This window comes from Ambystoma mexicanum, chromosome 6q (genome assembly GCF_040938575.1).
Source record: "Ambystoma mexicanum isolate Mex_15411 chromosome 6q, UKY_AmexF1_1, whole genome shotgun sequence".
NCBI classification, from domain to species: Eukaryota; Metazoa; Chordata; class Amphibia; order Caudata; family Ambystomatidae; genus Ambystoma; species Ambystoma mexicanum.
In genome coordinates this window covers 1,379,941,870-1,379,961,177 of record NC_090937.1, presented here as the reverse complement: position 1 = coordinate 1,379,961,177, position 19,308 = coordinate 1,379,941,870, and the positions used below count along the sequence as shown (strand labels likewise).

Below are 19,308 nucleotides of genomic sequence, written 5' to 3'. Positions count from 1 at the left end.
GCCCAACTTTCTCTCCAATGTTGGGTAAGGGAATCTTGTCTACTATGACATTTCTATTGAGCCCCCTCAAATACACACACAGTCTGACCTCTCCATTGGCCTTTCTTACCACAACAAATGGTGAGACCCACTTTTATTTCTCCACCTGCTCTGTTACGCCTAGCAGCTCCAGTTTTTGCAAATGGGGATGTTTCTCACCTTGCCCAAAACTGTCTCTGCACCAGGCTTGAGCCAGATAAGGTGCATATATCCCTTGAGACACACGAACATATTTTTGAACACGTGCACAAAATTTATCCTCTATCTTTCCCTGCTCCACTCTTCTCAGTAACTATTACCATTATGGGAACACTAGACTCAAGGATGATCCCCATCTTGCTTTGTTCATACCAACCCATGGGGCATCCACCACTTTTAGACACGTAGGAGCTCATGCTCATGAAATTCGTAATTTGGCAGCGAAGAGCCGTTACGTGTTGACATAGACATAGGTGGCACTCCACCTCCAATTCTTGTCATTTGCATGTTCGAGTGTAAAAGTGCACGGCAAAAGGCAGTGTACACACAAGTACGCCGCCTTTTGCCCTGCTCTTTTGCATTCCACCGTGCAAAGTGAATAAAGGCTGCCTGGCGTGCGAGCAATTGTGAGCGCTGCTTACCATTCTCGTATAACGAGCAGCGCTCACAATTACAATTAAACCCTGCCCGACATGTGACCATATCGGGCAGGGTTTAATTGCGATTGAACATGCTGCCTGTATCTCCAGCATTTGCTCCAGCATGAAAATCCATGCCAGCGCCAATGTTGGAGCATTTTTATGTCAGAGAGGAAGGGAGGCAGCGTAAATTCAAGTTGCATTCTGCCCCATCTTTCCACAATACAAATGAGTGAATATGAGCAATAACGTGAATGAATGGCGTAAAAGCTTTATGCAAAGCTTTTACATCATTCATTGCATTCATAAAACATCAGCACCATAGACTTTTCAGCTCTGGTTGAACATCCCATGCATTAAAGCTTCCCTTGAACTCTCCCAGTATCTCACTCTGTATCCCCTTGTAAAGATTGGCACACATTTTGGGTTTGCACAATTGTTAATTTCACTTAACAGCCTTGGGTGAGCAAGTGTAGTGGATTGAATGATGTGGTTCCAGAATGTGTGAAAGAGAAAACAACCCACAACCTTCCACTTCTACCTGAGAAATGACTCTTGCACTTTGTTTAATGCAATTTTCACAGCAACATGGAAAGTGTCCCTTTTTTCCACAGCTTAAGCACTATACGTCCATTCCTGGACAGTTCCCAGAGTTTGCAAAGTGGAAGGTACTCCCACCTCGAAAACATAGTTTATTTCTCTTCCGCCTGTTCTTGGTGCCACTTTTTGCCCACTTCCTCAGTTCGCCTCCTCAGTTTTCCTACGGTCCACTGTCGCCCCCGAAAGACCTCTCCTTTATAGTTTGGCATCTACCTTGGTGGCAGCACATTCATTCCTCTCTAATCCTCTATCTTTGGTCTCAAGTTCCTAGACAAGTCTCATCATGAGTTCAATCTTCTTGCCTTTTTTCAAAACGTCTCCAAAACTAGATCACCCGTGCTCCAAATTTCTTCTCCGGTTTTAGATTTCACACACGTAGCATACATTGATATTGTACGTGTTTGTTGTAGGTCTCTCCAAAGTTGCATCTGTTGGCAAGTTCACAAAGACCCATCACAACATTTTCTATATACTCTCCATCTGCTTGTTCTCGTATCCCGAAGTAATAACACAGCTTGCCTTCTTTTCATAATGGAGATCCAATTTCCGTATAGTAGTTTCATATGGATTCAGTAGATCTCCTCCTGTGGCTTTTTGCCCTTCACCCACTCCACTGGTCAACTCAGGCAAACCTTGAAGGATTCTGCGTCCTTCAAATCCAAGAGAGTGCATGAGCAATGCCCTTTTTCTTTCCACACTAAATGTTGGTCCATGAATGGACAATACATAGGCCCTCGTTACGGTTTTGCCAGTTCTGAAAATATTCAGGAAAAAATGCCCGCATTTTTTACGGACCGGCAAAACACAAGTTTGCAGGTGGGGGGCCACGGATCTCCCAGCAGGCCTGACCTGGCAGTAAGTCATGCCCCAACCGGCAAATAAATGCCTTAATCCATGGCACCTGTAAAACCGCCGCGTGTGTTTCAGGCAATCCCGTACTCCATGGCAATGGGAACTTAATGGCTTTCTGCCGCCCGTAATATCCCGGTAATACCGGTATATCGGGTGGCAGAGACGTAAGGGCAGTTTGACGGTATCCCACCTTTAATACTGGCAACTCTTAATGAAGGCCATAGTCTTGGAAGTTCCCCTTCCAAATCTTCCATTTGATGAGAGGCTCCCCTGGGTTATGGAACAAATGGGGATGTAGGTTATTCATTACAGGTGGGAGGTTTGTTCCTCCTCATAAAAAACATTTCCCTGTTACAACATTCAAAGTTATTACAATTCAAACCTTTTGGTTGGTTTACCTCTGTTCAGATCCACGATTTACCATCGTAGATGAATATACAGCAGTGGCTGTCACCATTCCCAATTGTAGCTTATGAGTGCTACAGCTTGACTCCAAGATGACTGCCGCCATTGCTCTGCTGCCGTCCCATCAGTTCAGCACCTGACTCTATGATGGCCTCTGCAGTGCTTTGTGACAGACTACACATACGAACCTGCGCCTATCCTCCAATGGCGTCTAGGAAGGGTGGTGCTAGCACTTGCAATGATTGTCTTCGTTCCAGCAGCAACACCGAGCTGGAGAGGGATTTTGGCTTCCTCCTCATAGGGGATCCCAAGCAGCATCACCCACCGACAACCCATTGCAGCGCCTCTTAAGGGAGATTGCCTCAGTCTTTTCTGTCAGCTGTTGTGGCTACCTTTCCTCCGAGGAGCACAAAGCAGGTTCCGCCTGTCTCTCCAGCAGGCATGAAGGCTGTGGCTCCACCAGCACTGATGACGCTGCACACACCACCATAGAGAAGTGTTGCCTGTCACCCACTCCTCGGATGAGAGCTGCTGCGCTTTCAGCATGCACACTGCTCCAAAAGGCTCTCCGCTCGTCGCAAGTGTTGTGGTACCAGAGCAACATGAAGTGCACAAGGAAGAACAGTGATTGGTGTCACATTTTCTTTTCCTGACATTTTTGGGTAAAGAGACCCCTGGAACATCGTCATTCTCCCAACAGCTTCACCAACCGCCTCCCTAGAAACACCTGGATGCTCCAGAAACCTGGCCGCCAGCAAGGTTCGCCCTTCTCACGTTCCATGATAGGTCCTTTTCAAAACCTCAACATATATTAAACCTGTACATATAATAGGAGGAGGAAAGGGAATTTGAATATGAAAAGCTTTACTTGACTATCTTAACTTGCAGAGTTTGGTCAGCAATCAAGAGAGATCCAGTTTGTGTTCACTGCAACTAACACATTCATAGAATAATCTAAGCTTTGTGTAATGGCTGGGCAGATTAATAACAATGATCTAGAGGGTTGCACAGAGCGATACCAATGGTTAAGATTACTTCTAAACCTTCCAGCCATCACATCCTTTGTTTTGTTGATGTCTCCCGGAGCGGGACGCTTATGCCAAGATGTGGGTCCCGTGCCTTCTGGGCCTAGGAACCCAAGCTACACCTCACTGATGATGCCCAATGAGGCTGAAACATCACTGGGGTTGCCTGTGGTCTTGTGCAGGCGGGATATGACCAAGTCGTTCAGGTTGGACAGCCCCTTTTGGGTTGCACCAGGACTGACTTGCATGCAGCATTTCCACTTTCTGTAATGGCTTGGCAGGCGATAGATTGATGGTCTGGAAGGTTGCCCAGAGCAATGCCAGTGGTTAAGATTCCAGCCACCAATCACCTCCTTTGTTTTGCTGATCTAAGGTGTGGTGGTAGACATTTGAAGCTCTTAAGTAAACCCTTGCAAAGTCTTAATCAGATGAATCTGCCTACTTTTGGACAGTATGGTGGCAGAAATGTTAACTACAATGTCATTTAATACTTCAAACCACTTCATCTCAGGGCTTAAACCACTGTATATTGGTGACTGTAGGCTTCCACTATCTACTTTCTCTCTGGTACTTAATAAAATGGCATATATCTTTAATTCTCGTAAAACAATCATATAAGTAGAGGTTCAAAAGTGCTATTGCTAGCTCTATCTGCCACTGAAATAAAAAGTAATGGTTTTACCTTGGGGCTGAATAAGAACTATATTCACATACTGTGGTGGTTGGGCAGTGATCCTGGGACTGTACCAATAAAAGCAACTTCCTTTACAGAAGAGAAAGCTAAATGAATATCAGTTATACTGAGACCATCAAGCATGCATGGGTGTCAAGATTCAACAGGAGAATTCCCGGGTGGGCTATACCTCCGACCCCAAGCACCAGTCAGGGAGAAAATACAAGACTCCCTAACAAGTTATTGGGCCCACAGGTGATGACTGGAACTGTAAATAAACACAAGAGGCAGAGAAACGAGGTGAAATGAGCCATACGCCACACACAGGAACATTGAGAAGCACCATCATGCAATTTGCCAGGGTTTTTGTGGTGCTTCCTGGTTGGGGCAAGTAAGGGAGGAGCGTGACGTCCTCACACTTTGGCATCAAGGAGGCGCCATGGCAACCTCCAAGCAGCGGTTCTCCCCTCCTGGGAACATCTTTGTCGTCCCTGTGGGGGCAGCATAAAGAATCTAAAGCAAGTCGATTCTGTGAAAACCTGTGGAAAGGAATTACAAATATTACTAAGAACTATAAGAAACATTGGGAAACCAGCTGGGAGAAGGGAATTATTCCCCAAGCCATACAAAGACCCTGTAGAACTGTTTGTTTGTTTTGGGTTGCAAAAAGTCCAGAGCTTTATGGTACCTTTTATTTTTTTTAGAAAAGCTTGGTGTCTTTGGGTCACCTTACATCCAGGAGAAGGGAGTCATTCTCCTGGGTTATGAGCAGAGCCAGAACTTTACATGGTTTATTTTAGTGACAATAAACCATATACTGTGGCAGTGCCTTTTGATTTGGACTTACACAGACTTTCTGCTGAGCACCCGAGTTTCGTTAGTTTAGGTAAGGAAACCCCATTAGAGTTAAGGACAGATAGGTTTATTTTTCTGTTTAAAAATGTCTATAGCAATCATCACGGCAACACTTGGTAAGTCTTTTAATTCCTTTTTGCCACACTTAGGTAGCTAAATGCTACTGATAACGATGGATCATTCTTCTGTCATGACAAGGAGTTTAGCTTGTACCCGACTGGTACTGTGTTTCCCTACATAGGCAGACTGACTCATTGTGTTTGTATGCATAGATTGGTTGATTTGTTGTGTTCATACGCATAACCAGATTGTTTCATTTTGTTCGCCTGCTTAGATAGAATGCCTTACTGTGTTCTATAAGGGATCAAGAGTACGACTCGGACACAGTGGCATGATTAGTGTGCGTTATAGACTTTTATTAAGCACAAGATAATAAGAGGGGATGGGAGAAAACTTGTCCATCCCTAATCCTAAGAGGAGTGTTTCCTGCCTCACCAAAACGAAGGTACGTCTGTATCAGAATGTTAAATCAAGGAGCGTCCTCCGTCCAAACTCTAAACTGTCCCTTACACGCTTAACTCCGAATAATGTTTACAAAGGGTAAGCTATACTGTTGTATCTTTCTCTTGGAGTTTCGAAGCAATAGGTTTTAAAGTGCCAAAACAAAAGGAATAAATGTACACCAGGCAAAGGAATCTTCACTTCCCCTAGATTTCCTGTGGTGGTTTGAATGTCACATATTCACAATTCAAGGGGGAAGACTATTCCCTTGAGTACTTTACACACACAGCTTCCTCAATACCTTTGTCAAATCTCACTCTGTATGTCTATTAACCTTAAAAGGGGTATCACTCTTCCCCTGTACCTTGATTGCTCCTCCATTTTACCCTGGTAAACTGTACTGCCAGGGTACTTGCAACTTTCTCATCAGTTTCCATACAGGGGATGGTTCTTCCCTTTCTCAATTATTTATCACTGTTTCACAACATTTCTTTTCTTGTTCTTCGTTTACTTTCTTGCCAGCATGTTACACTCTAGTTTCACAAAGTTCACTTCTTTCCTTACTCCTGGTTTACTCTCTTGCCCTTGGTGTGAGTCCCAGACTCACTGTTGGCCTTGTTCACTAACAGGCCAGAGCTTTTCCAGTCTTCAACCACTCTCTTTCTCCACTAAATAATGACTTTCCAATACTGGGTCACCGACCCTTTCTTCGCAGGGTTCGTAATTATATCAATCACCTTTTTCAGAAATAGGTTTCTGACTCTTTTTGCACACTGTTCTGGTTGTTTTCAGCCTCTTTTCCCAAGTACCGGACCATTGATCATTTCATAACATTGTCCATATATGTATTAGGGTTTGTCCCTAAACATTGGGTCATTGCCCCTTTTGTGTCACTGTTCGCATTAGTTTCTTCACTGGTTTCAATCCCTCTTTCTCGTGTTGTCAAGGACACGCGAGCCTTGCTCTCAAGTGCTCCGGTAACCCACTCTCTGTGCTTACCGGGCACCTTCCATTCTTCTGTGCACTGACTGGAGGTGCCACCCGTTAGTCATTCGGCACGTGCTTTCTTCTCTGTTGATTCATTCAGCTCCGGCTGCCTCTAGCAACAAAGCGGCTTACTCCTCCATATCTGCTCTCTTCTCTCGTTGGCCTCTGTGATACTTTGAATAAAACGCTCACATTCAGCATTCCAACAAGCGTCGGCACAAGCTGCGGTCTCCTGCAGCCTCTGTCTCTCCTCGTATGTGTGATCAACTGTGTGTGTTTTAAACTTTTCAGTCTTCATGAATACTTTCAAAAGACACTAGCGCTTTGTTTGCTTCCCGCTTCTAGACATCATCATTGTCCTATCCCTCTTCCTTGTCTCAAAACTAACAAGGGAAGGGGCAGGAAAATAGGGAGGAATGATTATGCAGATTTGGGAATTCTTCATCTACATTACAGTAAGCCATACAGGCATGTTACAAAGGTACATGAATGTTATTCAAAAGTACACTTGAAGGGTTATTCTGCTTTAATAATCCCTTGCCTCTCTGAAGTTGGTCTTCCCCCACGTGGTCCTCCCACAGATAGCCTCCCCCAGGGTCAGAGTCAGGTAGCTTCTGCCTTTCCCTGTCCACTTAGGAGAAGCTTCCCTCCAGAGAGTTTGTGACAGTATTGATAGATTTGCCATAGTTCATGTACACAGTTAGATTGACTCACTGTACTTACCTGCATAAATACATGTCCCCACGTGTTTACTTGCATAGGTAGATTGGCTCAATGTGCTCCTCTGCATAGACAGTTTGACTCACTGTATCTATCTGGATTGATTGATTAAATCACTGTACTCAACGACATAGATAGATTAGCCCACTGATTAAACTGCAATGAGAACTCTTCCCATAAAGCTGATCTCAGCTAAGGTCTATGAAAAAAGATAAGCACACCCCCTTCATTCCCTACCCATCCTGCTCTTATAAACCTACTAGGCGCATAAGAACATGCCAAGGAACCACAAAGACAGCAGAATAAGAAAGGAAGAACAGAAGTGGAACTATCGGAATACTGCCATAACAACTCCCTCAGAGCAATCGACCAGAGATTCCAAAGCATCCCAACTTCCTTATCTCAGAAGATCGCTAACAACCTTGATCTCCATATACCTCTTGAAGTGCTCACCACAAGTAGATGAATAACAAATAACAATAACTACGAATGACCTACCAGCATCTTCTCAGCCAATGGACATGAAAGTACTCCTAATCAACGCACGTTCAATTGCAACCCTCTCCTCTGACATCTTTGACCTGCACTTCAAGGTTGATAACCAAGACCCAGTCATACATGAGAGTATCCCATCAGGCTACAAGATCAGATGACCTAATTGTAGCGAGAGGGAAAGTGGGGACTAGCAGTAGTAAACAAAGATTCTATCAGAATCTTAATCTCTGCCATTGACAACATATTGTATTTCCACTCTCTCGCTCTTATCTGCTCCATCTCCCACAACTTATCGCTAAACTCCCTCCTCATATTCAGACCACCTTCCTACACCCAAACCTTCAGGCATATTTGCAGATGCAGCCGCCAATCTGTCTGTGGATAGACAATTTCTAACCATGCTCAAAGACTTCAACATTAAGAAGCACAACACCTAAAATATATGCTTAAGGGCCTGACATACAAAGCTTGGCATACACTGGAGGGCATCTTCTGGAGCAAAAATATAGTCAATGTCTGCTCACTAACACACCTTCCTTGAGGCGACCTCCTATACATACCATTCACAATATTCATGGAAGCACCACTACTCACAGAACCATCCAAGGTCCCCAGACAATGGTCAGGTCATGGAAAAACATAGAAATCAACACTCTACTGAAAGGCTAGAAGCTAATGAGCTGACCTCTGTGTTTAGACCAACAATCACACTGGATGAGAAAATCCCCAACATTCATAACTGGTTTACCCCTGGTTGAACCCCTTCTCTACAAAGAAGCCTTTTAAAAACTCTCAAAATAAGAAACTACCAAAATGGTTCACCACAGAACTAAACAGCTTAAAAAGGAAAATCATAAGTTAGAGAAAAGTTGGAGGGAAAACCCCATTTCAACTGCAAGATCCACCAAATCCAAGGGCAATTGGGGAACAAAGGATAGTTGCCACTGCACTCCATTGATGTACACCCATGCCTTCTCCACACCCCTCTCTGACTTCCTTCTACCTCTTCCCTGCAGAGGACTTTCTCACCAGCATTGACTCCTGCAACCCTACAGGACCAACAGAGGACCCGTGCCCTCCTAACCTGTTCCTTGGACACCTATATTTCTCTCCTTCTTAATGATTCGAACAACAGTTGGCGTATTCTACTTCTACTGAATTCCACTTACAACAGACCTCTGCTCAAAAGCCTCTGCAGCCGACCCAAATAATCGTACCAGCTATTGCCCCATTGAAAACACCCTTCGATTAAAAAAGATACTAGAAACATTGATATACAGCCAACTACTGGATGCCATTGAAACAAACAACCTCCTAGGTGAAGGTCAGCATGGCTTCAGACCAGCTAGGGGTACATAATCTAATTTGTGCTCAATCTGGCACATATTCAAGGATAACACCCTTCTGGACCTCTGAGCTGCTGTTAACATTCATCAGAGATCAATATAACGTGATTGAGAGACATTGGAATCAAAGGAGCAGTTCTACATTGGATCACCACTTCCTCAGTTGTAGCATCAAAACAACTATCATGGCACCCTTCAAATGCCAACTATACCTTCTAACCTGAAGAGAACCACACAGATCAACACTGTCAACCCTAATATTTGACTCTCCTACTGCACTGCATCAACCACACAGAATAATCAGATACAAATACACAGACGTCATTCAACTAATGTACAATCCACAGAATATTAAATCCCTCATACATTAAAAAAAATTCCCTGCCAAGTGGATGCATGACAACAAACAGACTAAAACTCAACTCCACCAAAAATGATTTGAGGATTTGTAATCCTGGGTCTTATAACATCACCTCAATCCCTTGGCCTGACATGATGTTTCCATACGCAAAACCATATCCCATCCCCATGGAACGGAATCACGGAACCACTATAGACTATGCTCTCTTACTCAAACCACAGATGAGAAATGCCAGATTTATCAACCTGCTCTTGGTCTTGCAAGTAGGAAGGGTATACCTATTAAACATGACAGTGGGTCCTGCAGTGTTTCCAACCAAGACCAGGAGATGTTGGATGGAATGTCCTTTTCTTGGCTGATGTGTAATTTAACTGGTGCAGAAATTAATAATATGTTAGTATCTAAAGTTCATCGAGATACGTTTGGTCTGAATACATAACTCCCTGCATATTTTACCTTCTAATACACTACCAAGTGTCCATTCCTATCTTCTCCTTACGCTCTAGGTTATGCAGTTAGTGTATGGAACTTAGACACATGTCACCTTAATTTGTTTATTTTTTTAAATTTTATTTAATATGGCTGGTTTATTATCAACCTGCTCTTGGTCTTGCAAGTAGGAAGGGTATACCTATTAAGCATGACAGTGGGTCCTGCAGTGTTTCCAACCAAGACCAGGAGATGTTGGATGGAATGTCCTTTTCTTGGCTGATGTGTAATTTAACTGGTGCAGAAATTAATAATATGTTAGTATCTAAAGTTCATCGAGATACGTTTGGTCTGAATACATAACTCCCTGCATATTTTACCTTCTAATACACTACCAAGTGTCCATTCCTATCTTCTCCTTACGCTCTAGGTTATGCAGTTAGTGTATGGAACTTAGACACATGTCACCTTAGTTTGTTTATTTTTTAAATTTTATTTAATATGGCTGGTTTATTAGAAACCTTTCATAATTACATTTCATTACCCCCCACCCCACAATAAAAACATCTAAAAAGAACAACATCACAATTCTTCATTCCCTTCCCACTATCCATTAGCGGCAATCCCCACAAGGTCTCATAGTACAATCTAGAAGTCCAACAGTTCCTCCAGAAATTAAATTGACGCCAGAATCATTGAATAATTTCCCCCAATTATGAACATTTCCCACCACTCCTCTACTGTTAACGTTTTACATCGAGCTGCCACCTCCCTCATGTATTTCTTTCAGATTGTGATCAACTCTCCGCACTCTGTCAACAGGTGTTTTGTTATCTCTTTGTTATCTCTTGTCTCTTATAGAATCTACAAAATGGGGTATTATCCTCAAGTTGTCTTCTCACACAGAGGACCTCTCTCGTTGGCAGACTGTTCAATCTTAGCCTCTTGAAAACATTTCTGTATTTGCAGCTCGGGAATTTTTCAAGATACCCAGGCAGTTGGTTTATTGACCTTCGATCGTGAGCCAGATTGAGCAATAGCTTGTGCATGCTTCTTTTTTCTATAGTATTAATCCAGCCTGCTTGCTGTATCTGGATCTTAGCCTTAGCAGGGTTATTTACAAGTACCTCCTCAGTTAGAGCAAGCATTTCCAACCTTTCTCTACATCTCAATTTCCATGGTTCCACAATCCCATCCTCTCCCCTTTGCTTACCACTCTTATCAATTTTTAGTATTTGAAACGGAGGGAGATTTCCATCCTCTGTGCATTTTCGATATAGGCTCAGAGATCTCCACCTAATCATTGAGTGTAAGGACTGTAAACCCAATTCAAACCTAATCAGTGAAACAGGTTGGGATTTTGGGAGACCAAGTGCCTGCTTCCAAAAGAGGCCCTCCAACACGTCCCATATGTCTGCAGAAAGATTTGGAGCCATTTCCGCTCCGTACAATAGAATCAGGGTTACCTTATGTTTATATAAGATTACTATTGGAATCAGCGTAAATTTCTCAAATCTATTCTACAACATGTTTGTCTTAGCTGCCAGCCCTTATACACTTCAATTTTAGTTCCTCCGTCCAAAGTTTCTCATTTACATTACAGTTATCAGATGCACACACTCTATTTTATCGGGACCGACTACGCAGGTCAATTTCCGTTTCCTTTTCCCACAAACATTAGAGAGCACCATGATTTTGTTTTTTTGTACCTTTATTCTCAATTCATTTTCTGGAAATAGAGCTCTCGCTGGGTCAGCCGCCTCTGTAAACATATTGACGTTTGGTCGATAATGACCAAATCATCTGCATACATATACATAACACACGGAATTAGTCGGTCGTACAACTTTGGAGGAAATGCCTTTACCCCTTCTTGGCTAGAGGCCATGTCCGACAGATACAGATTGAATATCGTTGGTGCCAAGGGACAGCCTTGCTTCAATCCCATAAAGGTATGGATCGCTTTGGTAAGGAGTTCCATAGCAGTCATTCTTACTTGGATTGTGGTTGGCGAGTAGAGGGCCGTGATGGCCTCCAGGGGATCAGGTGGACATGACTAGTCCGACAGTTTCTCCCAAAGTTTCCCTCTGCTAAACATGTCCCTACCCCTGAGACAAACCCTGCTTGTCTTTTATCAAAGTGTCCTGAGTAACACACCCACTTGTTTAGCTGACTCAACAGGATTGATGTAAAGATCTTCCCCAGAGTATCCAAGAGGGCTATAGGTCTACAGTTTTTAGGATTATCCATATCGCCCTTCTTGTATATTGGGACGATCAATGCTCCTCCATGAAGGCAGAATCTTTCTAGCCAATAGTACCTGATTGAAGAGAATCATACAGAAATCTGCCCAATCTTCTGTATTCTCTTTTAGGATGTTATTATTCAGGCCATCCGGACCGGCGGCTATCGAGGGGTTCAGCTTTTTTGATTAGTATCACTATATCTTCTCTATCAAACTCAATAGACCAGGGGTTGCAGCAATTTCCTGGGCTATCCGAGGCCACATGATCCGAACTAGCAAAGAGATTGGTGAAATAATTAATCAATATCTTTTTCAGTACTGCAAGGGAACATAGCCGTGGTGTTAAGCAGCTTCCAGAGGCCTTGAGTGTTCTTTTTCGAGAGTATCCTCATTATAACTTCTGCATCTGCTTGGAAGCGCTGAACTCTAGTAGCTAGAAGAGCTACAAGAGTTCATTTCTATATTGCTGTTTCCTCTTCTTTCTTACAGCAGTTTGTCCCAATTCTGTAAGCGATCTTTACTACGTAGATATGCTGTATGGATTTTTTTCATCTCTCTCGTTGCTTGCTTTGGGTAATGCAGCCTCTTGTATTCTTGTTTTGCCCCAGTATTAGATTTCATTTTGAAGTCCATCAGCACACCAGAGTAGTCTTCCCCCATGCTGTTGGACTCCAGGGTCATTTTATATTTAACAGTCACAACTTTAACGTTCCTTGGCAATATTCTTAGGTGATTGTTATGTTATGTTGTGTTAAACCATTTACATGCCGCCAAAGCCTGAGGGCGTCCAGGCGCTGATCACTACAGAAGGAATAGGGAGACCTTCCGAAAATTCCAAAACATTACTCAAATAACCTAGTTTTCAGAGGTTTTCTTCTGTTCGCATGGATTCTGGCAGTTCATACCATGCTTGGACTGCTAAAACTGGGAAAAAGCGACCTCTTCCCTGGGCTCTTTTTACACGGTCAACTTTCAGAAGGAATGCTTTTGTGGATCGTAGATTTCTCATAGGTTGGTATAATACCAACCTCTCTCTGAGAAATAAGGGGGCAGTCCCTAAAATACACTTGTGAGCAAGCGTCAGTATCTTAAAGGCAACTGTTGCTGCCACCGATAGCCAGTGTTGCTCTTTGCTGGCAACAGATACTGGATCTTTTCATGGTAGTTGATACACAATGCGTACAGATGCATTCTGTGATTTGTGAAGAATTTGGATGGACTCATTACCACCCTGGTTAGTGTGTATTGACTCCATCATCTAGTGTGGGTCAACATTATCCCGTCCCTTAAGGGTCAGGCTCAGGAGATGATGATCACTGTTTGTCATAGGTCTAACTTCTAATGTGCTCAACCATTGAAACAAATCTCCTGATACAAAATTGTAGTCCATATGTGCCTTCTGGATCCCCAGAGACCATGTAACATTCCCAGGGATAGTCCCTCTTAGTTGGCCATTCACCATACTAACATTTCGCTCTTTAATCTCTGAAACCCACAAGGCTGCTTTCTTGCACAGCGACCTCTTGGGCAGCGTTATCCCCCTTTTATCCAAACATTTTATGTTGAGATCTCCACACAACACTATGAGGGTCATTCATGTCTACTCGTACGTCATCTACCACTTTACGCCCCCACAATGTCTTCCTCCCAACCCCCACGGGATTCCAATAGAGGTTAATTACAACTAGTATCAGCGGGGTGTGACCATTCCCCCTCTCCCAAGTCAAAGTCACCATTTGAATAAAGGGTTCTAGGTTCCTCGTCTCCAGGACCTTGCAGGGACCTCCCCGTTTCACCAATGTCAGAGGTCCTGCCAACGGTCTTCCCATCACTCTCGTAATTGCTGGGTTGAAGCATACATCAAAGCCTTCACATATCAGCATAGTAGACAGCCACGTTTCCTGCATACCGAATATATCGTAGGACGCCACATCCACTCCCTCCTCCTTAAATAGTGTTCCATGAGGCCATGCATAAGTGGCTTCCCTGAGTAACAGGGAGTTTTTGGTATGGAGCTTGCACCAATGAGCTTGCCAACCAACCCCAATCTGCCAAGGTTTCTGCTGAGCTTTTACTGTCTAGGCACCATTTGCACCTCCAAATGTCAGTTTCATCAAGGAGCATGTCCCTCCCCCTGGCGCCATGGTCCAGGAGAGCTCATCTCCCACGTTTGCGTCCATCCAGAAGTCGCTCCCAGGTCAGATCTACTTGCCGATAGTCGTTGCTGGCTATTGTAGGACTGGATTAAGAGAGTCTCTCCAGTTTCCCGGGGGTTGGCTTGGCCTCCCTCCAGTATCTCAAAGCCCAAGGGAGAAATTCAGGGCCAGCTTCCACCAGGCAGTTTTTCCACAGTATGGAGCGAAGATGAAGAATCACCCAATCAAGACAGCTTTCTTTTACAAATTCCACTATCTCAAAATCTTCTGGGCTGAGGAATCTGAGCTTGGGCAATGAGTGGAGCAATTTTAGAACGTTTTCCTTGTTCATAGTCAGGTCATCTCTTTCTGGATCAGACGCTCGATCGTAACTTGTGTGTTTAGGCAGTCCCGAGCTCTTCCCTCTTTTGTGGTCAATTTGTCTTTGCACTGGGATTTTGGGAGGTGCTTGAGACTAGATTATTTTTTCTATAGCAGTGAATGTCTGGTTTGCTCCAGCGTGCAAAAGGGGGTTCGGTCAAAATTCCCCACTTTGCCGCAAGCTAGTGGGGCCACCATTACATACTTAGAGCCTTTGATATGCGGCGGGCTCACCCAGACTTCTTCATTCTCACCCAACACATGCGTTATGTTGGCCATATCTTCCTCCTCTGCATTCATTTTGTCTCAATATGTTGATAAGTTCATTAGAAGGAGGATGTTCTCATCCAGTGTGTCTGGTTGTATTACAGTTTCCCTGCCGATACCCTTTGAGTTGTTTAGATTGGCCCGAGTCCCATTGTGATCTTTCACGACATTCTAAGATCGTGGGAGTGTGAGGTTCTGCATAAAGGCCATCGATCCATTTGAGTGGTTTTCTGACTTTTTTTGTTGAATCAGAGTCTAATTCTTTCCCTCTTGTTCACAGTGGTTATTCTTTACAAAGACGGCAAAGAGTTTCTTCTCCTCTGCTGCCTTAGCGACTGCTTGGTTTTTCGGCAGTGTTGCTTCAATGATCTCTAATTCGGGGACTCTTCCCAGTGCCTCCAATCGAGGTCTAGCAGCCCCTTCTTGTCCTGAGTCTGGGACAGTATTCTGTCCTCATGGAGTTGGCTTTTGCTCGACCCGATTGCCTTTGCTTATAGATCGTCGGCCACGCCCTTGATTCGGTGAGATCAAGATTGGATCAGCCCCCTCCCCAGTCCCCATAGCTTCTTTTGAGGAACATGGGAGGTGAGGGTTATAAGTCCGCTCACCTTGTTCACCAGCCTCCATCAGGCTTGGTTCAAGTATTCCCTTCTGGTGTGTTGACCATTTCATTAGTTCCAGGATTGACGCCATCAGTGTGGATTTCTCAGCCACTCCTCTTGCTAGGTCAAACAGCCTAGCTTGCCATTGGGCACTCATCTCGGCCTCCTTGTCGAGCCTTGATTGCACCGATCCGACAAAGGATTTCAAGAATATAAGCTTCGTATGAGACATCGCCAACAGGGTAGCCTGGTCTTTTACTGTATCATATAGATTCTCATATAGATTCAAGAAGGGGTTGACCATCACCGTCAGGGCTGCCATTGCCAAGTTCTGGCGCTGAACATGGTACATCCTTCCAGTAATCCCTGCTTGCTATGTATTAGCCTGCCCCATTCCCATTGGGGATTGATCCAACTGCGAATCGGTAGAGGCTGATGATACTGACAGCGAATCCTGTGGTGTAGGTGTAGAAGGGTTTTGTACTTCGTATAACCTGGAAGCATTCACCACATTCTCCTCTGCCGTTTCCAAGATGTAGGCCACCCCCTACATGTCTTCTCTTTCCACCTGGTGTGGCAGATTAGGGTCATCCCTAGGCCCAGAGAACCCACAGCACCTGGGTGCCAAGCCTTCCTGGATTCCGAAGAGCACAGGAGTCAAGGTGTTAATACTTGCATAGTCACTAAGCCTTCACTGATAAGTTCTCATGGAATTTAATTCAGATATGTCCTGGTCCAGCCACGTCACCAAAGGTGTATGTTGACGTTCTGGTTTCCGCAGGATCTCATGCGGTGGTAGGGTGGCATAGTCCATAGAATCTGGATGATTTAAGACTGACTCCAAATATGAATAATCATCCTCAAAGACTGAGAACTCCATCAAGGCTGATCCCCTTTGACCCGTGAGCCTCAGGGTACTCCCATTCACTGTGCATACCACAGGCTACAGTGGGTGGGGCGGCATTGACGGATGTTCCTTAGCTGGATTGCTAACATTATTAGCATTCTCCATGAGGGCCATCAGCTTCATGTCAGCGTGAGTGCCGGCAGCTAGGGGCATTGATGAGGCACCCTGCCTGGGGGCTCCAGGTGTAAGGAGTGCCTCAGAAGGGACTATGAAAGATAATGCCTGCCTTTCATTCCACCTCTCCACCTCCGGATGCCTTAGCACCCCCTGGCTGGTATCTCCGTGACATAGTTCTCCAGCAGCCAGACATGGGATATCAAGCGGGCAGGGACGGGGAGCCTTGACACGGCGCAGTGTTGGCCTTTTCCTCTCGATGTTTCTTCTAGTGCCTGGTGAAGGGGCCTGGTGGCATCATGTTGCTAGTTCTCCGATGTTAGATACATTTTGGGTTAGGTTTAGGTGCTAATACCAGATGTCAAATGTCAATGGAATGCAGCGTTAGCCCATTAGCTATCCTCCTTCAGTGTCATAATACCCCCGATTGTACACACGTTTGCACAACAGTCATTTCAGTCGTGGTCTTACATTCAGCAAACATCCAGGTTAGTCAACTAGATTTTTTCAGATGAAGGATAGAAGCTTCCCGTCGGCAGTCTCTCCGGGCTCCCGCAGCCTGGCCTGCACAGACTGCAATGACTACACACCTCTGCACACACACAGCTCCGGGACGCGGTCCGTGATGTGCTCAGGTATATGTAGCAAAGACAAACCTCCTTCAGCAGTAGAGCACAACGACCGACTCTCCTCTCTCCTCTCCTGCAATGACTGCACACCTCTGCTACACAGTCATCTTAATTCTATGGTACATTAGCATATATGTATAGGTTTATGCGCCACATTTCTGGAATCGCTGCACAGTAATACATTGTCTAGCGTGATTAACCAAAACTTTCATAACTTGATTATAATGCCATTATCAAATGTTAAGGGCAGACCGACAGGTTTGTCGGAATACATTGAAGCAATATATGGGGGTTGCTTATATTTAGTGTTCCTACTATTCCCCCTCGTATGCCATGTCAAATGTGTCCCATGGATCATGTTGATCCCACCAAGTTGATTTTTGGAAGGAAAAAGGAAACTAGATCCCAATGAATCAGGTAATGATTGAGATAAGATTATTATAGGGATAATAAAACAAGAAAATTGCATGTTGCGCCGTAGCTACTATAGCATATACTTCCAAATCGGGAATATTCAGACCTCTGTATTTAGCATAAGAGTTTCCCAGTTTAGCTTGTTTTCCACCCTAGACAAACGTAACTAGAGCTGATTTCAACTCTTCGAAAAATGTGCATTCAGTTGTATGTGGATATTAGTAAATAAATATAGATACTTACGAAGAATGACAATCTTAATTGATGTGATATGTGCCATCATTAAAATGGGATTTTACCCAATTTCTATAGTTTAGCAACAGTATGCAAGAGACGGGTTTTAAAATTGTGTTAACCTAACAACTGTAGGGTTCTGGACACATTGACCCATAAATAGTGACACTATCTGCTAAACATATGAATCCCTCTAGCACAGTGGGATCAACAGGAGAGTCAGTCAGCATAAATATTACTGATTTATCCCAATTTATTTGAAGACCAGGGTAATGCCCAAAACTACAGATTTTTTAAGTCAGAGGGATTCTTCAAATATAAGAGCATATTGTCTTTGAATAAGGAAAGCGAAACTGATTGATTATACAGTTAAAGTGCCCTTTCATTACGGTATTCCCTAAGCATAGATAATTGTGTAAATATTGAATTAAATGTTGATGCTGTACATCCCAGAAACTCCACTGTTAAGCTTCCTGTTTGATTTTGTGTATTACACGTATAACATGGTACTAATCGTGATATCCATTTGCAGGTGGATATTGTGTGGGTGAACAAGCTGGAAAAATCATACAGAACAGCATTCTGGAACTGTGTACAAAAGTGAGTATCATCAAAACTGTAAAAAAAAAGTCAGACTTCAAATATATTTTAATCTCCCTCAATTTCCCCATGTATGACATTCTGCTCCACCCTCACCTGCTCCTCTGTCGATGTGATACATATAGGATTGCTGTGCTCCTGAGTTGCTTGTGAAAGGGAATACATTCTTTAACTTCTGTGGATGCCAAACATTGTTATTGAATGGAATTGCAACATATTTGTTCGAAGGATTCAAGGAAGATCTCCCTTTAAAATGTGTTTTACCTGCAACATGCCTTGCTAACGGGCTATAATCTCCCCGCTATATTTAAACGAGTCATACATATATCTTTTTCACCTCACAATTGCATGGCTGCTAATCTCTATATTATATGAGCCTATAGATAGGATCTTGAAATCTCACTGCCCTAGCTTGTAGAATGAATACTGGATTTGAGAACTAGAATACTCACCCATTCCATTAAGCATGAATCCTTTTTCAAGGAATTTTCCATAATTGACTTGCTTTATCTTCTATCGCCGACATTCTAATTCAAGACCCAATACACCCAATCTAGACGCTGCTATTTCCACCCAGGATCTTATGGTTAGCCTGGTGACTCTCATCAGAAAATCTGCAGCCCAGAATCCCCTGCCTGCCCCCAGGAGCTTGATTTGTGGGGGTCATTGAAAGTCAGGCCAGTGCATTCCTGATGAAGGGCACCCAGTTGTTTGCCAAAACTAAATGTGCAGAGACAATGGGGCACATTCCGAGTTCGGCAGTAAAAATCTGCTGTTACTGTGATGGAGGTCCCACCGGAAACAAGGTAGTGCGGCTGTGCGCATTCTGTATGTATAGAACCGGTGCCACCGCCATCACAGTAACACCGGTGGAG

General features: G+C 43.9%; 1 protein-coding gene across 1 annotated transcript in view; it reads left to right on the top strand.

Annotated features, from left to right (window-relative positions):
* The window catches only part of ACOX3 (acyl-CoA oxidase 3, pristanoyl), a 1,085,216-nt gene that overhangs the window by 932,980 nt on the left and 132,928 nt on the right, over positions 1–19,308 (top strand). The window contains exon 16 of the mRNA XM_069632027.1: positions 18,366–18,433. Within this exon, the coding sequence (XP_069488128.1) occupies positions 18,366–18,433 (68 nt within the window). The remainder of the gene's footprint in view (positions 1–18,365; positions 18,434–19,308) is intronic.